This window comes from Hordeum vulgare, chromosome 4H, assembly GCF_904849725.1.
Source record: "Hordeum vulgare subsp. vulgare chromosome 4H, MorexV3_pseudomolecules_assembly, whole genome shotgun sequence".
NCBI lineage: Eukaryota > Viridiplantae > Streptophyta > Magnoliopsida > Poales > Poaceae > Hordeum > Hordeum vulgare.
Window position 1 is genome coordinate 547,898,168 of NC_058521.1, and position 2,916 is coordinate 547,901,083.

The 2,916-nt window shown below is 50.9% G+C and overlaps 1 protein-coding gene across 1 annotated transcript; it reads left to right on the forward strand.

Annotated features, from left to right (window-relative positions):
• The first annotated feature begins 647 nt into the window (after positions 1-647).
• Positions 648-2,560, forward strand: LOC123446912. The gene has a single exon (XM_045123458.1). It carries the CDS (start codon positions 1,460-1,462, stop codon positions 2,465-2,467), a length of 1,008 nt encoding a protein of 335 aa, XP_044979393.1. The 5' UTR covers positions 648-1,459; the 3' UTR covers positions 2,468-2,560.
• The last annotated feature ends 356 nt before the right edge of the window (positions 2,561-2,916 follow it).

A 2,916-nucleotide genomic window follows, 5' to 3' on the forward strand; every position in this document is an offset into this window, starting at 1 on the left:
AACTTGCACACCATAATCTTGATGACGATCACCACTTGATGTCATCCTTCATAGGTTGAATGGGATCTTTCTCTTGACGCAAACCCGTGGAAACACACCTAACCCCACATAGAACTCTCACGAAGACCATGGGTTAGTACACAAAAGCGTTATGGACAATGCTTACCATACCATAGGATCACTTGATCTCTCTCGGTACATCTTGTACACTATGTGTTGATCATCTTGATTTACTCTTTGCTTAGTCTTGATCAATCTTGTGTCTTTATGACCAATCTTTGGATAATACTTTGAATACCACCTTGATTATCATATAAACTCCTTGAAACCAATAGATGGACTTCGAGAAGTGCCTATGGACAAATCCTTCGAATATAACTCAATGTAATTATTAGTCCATAAGGATTGTCATCAATTACGAAAACCGCATACGGAGAAATATGCTCTAACAAAAAGCAATCCTTAAAACTAAATTGCTTAGTCAGCCTGTTCCTTGCAGCAAATTAGTAGAAATTTGACAGTGCAAAATGGCATTAGACTATGAAAAATGAAAGATTAGTTAAATTGGTGTACTTTTGAGCAAAATGAAAAAAAAAAGACTTTTACTTTGTACAAGCCCTACTTGATCAATAATGTGCAATAGTTATCCAGAAAAAAAAGCGCAACAATGATGACGCGGTGGCCACCAAATCCCACAACAAACTATTGGTACAGTTAAACAAGTGCTCCCACCTACTAGTGTCTCACAAACAAAGTCAGAACGTCCATCGCCAGGAGTAACTCATTTACTGGAACTGAAATCAGAGAGCATATAACTCTAGTCGGAACGACGGCACGAGGCACGGCAGTTTTGGGGAAAAACTGTGGTAACCAACATTCCTCTGGTGCGACCAAATGCGTGCCAATCCCGCTCGCAGTGTACGTTAACTTTTCAGAACCTCGAGGTCTCATTCTCACGCGCTCTCATGGGGGGAAATGTGACCTGTCGGTGACCATACGCAACGCCTTTGAGTTGACGTGTCTCTGTCAGGAAGCCATCAGGAACTGATTTTGTTTCTTTAAGCCGAATTTTTGGCCGATTCACGATCCATTCACCAACAAGTTACCCCTACCGCTGCACATTGTTTATCTCCCTGCTCGCTGACGAGCCTCAAAAATCATCTCGTGTCTATCTTTCTTGTCTCCATCAGATGCTAGGTACACGGGGCCCATCGGCTAAACCATCCCCATCTCACACTCTGCAAGCAACATGAGCACCACACCAACATCCATGAGGCGGAGCGCATGGCACCGGGGATCCATAACCATAAGACGAGTGAGCTCCTGCGGAGAAGCCATCATTAGCCACCTCGATGCAGAATGCACAGTGCTGTTAGCAGCAGCCGAAGGTCAAGGCAGAGGAGAAGGGTAGCATCATTGTCGTATCATTAGGACTTTGTTGGTTGATCCGGGGGCGGCCATGTCGTACGATCAGGTGCTGTCTGTTCTAGGGGGCGGCGGCAAGGCGGCGGCGGTGGCGACGAGCGCGTGGAGCGGCCATGGAAGCAACATCACGAGGCAGATCGTCAAGTGCACCAGGTGGCAGCTGGAGGAGACCACCGACCTCATCACCTGCCCTTACCACTACTACTGCGACAGCTCCTACCCGGGCGACTACTCGGCTGCCGTCGGCGTCCTCGTCGCCGTTTTGGCCGTTTACTGCCTCCTGTCCGCTGTGGCCTTCACCGTGGCAGAGATCGTCAGGGCTGGCGGCGGCAGCAGCTCGGCCGGTGGCGTCGGGAGGATCAAGCGGAAGTACCTGGTGCCGTCGGGGCCCTTCTTGATGCCGCTGGTGCTGCTGGTCCTCGCCAAGGGGCAGCGGATCAACGCCGTCTTCCCGCTCGCGCGGCTCGGCCCGGCATTGCTGCTCACGCTGCAGGCGTCGGCGCTGGCGTTCCGGAACGAGGCCGACGGCGACGTGCGCTACGCCGTGCTCGAGGCGTCCACCGTGTCCGGGATCCTGCACGCGAGCCTGTACCTGGACGCCGTCGTGCTGCCCTACTACACGGGCACGGATGCGCTCCGCTGGTCGCGGTTCTCCGGCAAGTGCGCCACCTGCCTCTGCCGGATGGAGCCTCTGGTGGTGGGCGGACGGACGGTGCTCTACCGGGGCCTGTCCAAGACAGCGCTGTCCATCATCTTCGCGCTCTGCTCCAGGATGGTGTGCCGGATCTACGGCGAGGAGCGGCTGAGCGCGTGGACGCGGTCGGCGCTGGAGATCGCGAGCTGGCTTTTCGTGTCCGGCGACGCCGTATACCTCGCCGGCTGGGTGCTCGCCGAGGGCGCCGCGGCGAGCGTGGCCGTGTACGGGGTCGTCGCCGGGCTGGTGTTCCTGTGTGTATTTGGGAAGGTTTACAGATTCTTGGCGTGGGTGGAGAACAGGCAGGTCCAATGGAAACCAAGCCTTACCTGCCACAATGTGGTTTGATCATTTCTTCCTTTCTTTCTTTCTTTTCCTTATGTTTTTGAAGGAAAGTGTAAAGAATAATAACCAATTAAGTCAGCTTTTGTGTGTACATAATTGCAAAGCATTGTAACCGTTATTTTGGGGGTTTATGTGCATAAAAAGATAGTAAATGCAAAGCATATCTGCCACATAACTTTGGCGATGGAACACCTCTTTTGAAGTTTTATTAGGTTGCTAAAACAACTTTATAGGGTATGCCCGATAGATAATTAAAAGGCCAAGGAGTAGGTTAGAATTAAACACCACTCTACTACTCCGCTTTTCCTTTCCTTTTACTAAAAGACTCGACAAATATCTCCATGCCAGTGTTGACAACATGAGGCTATGATCTCAGCATTTGGTAGGTGCGATTGGGACAAATTAACCATAACAGTGTGGGTAGCTGGTACTCCCGTGAAGCAATGACCTGC

Coding starts and splice junctions, on each gene's coding strand:
- LOC123446912 (XM_045123458.1), top strand. CDS start 1,460: ATGTCGTACGATCAGGTGCTGTCTGTTCTAGGGGGCGGCGGCAAGGCG.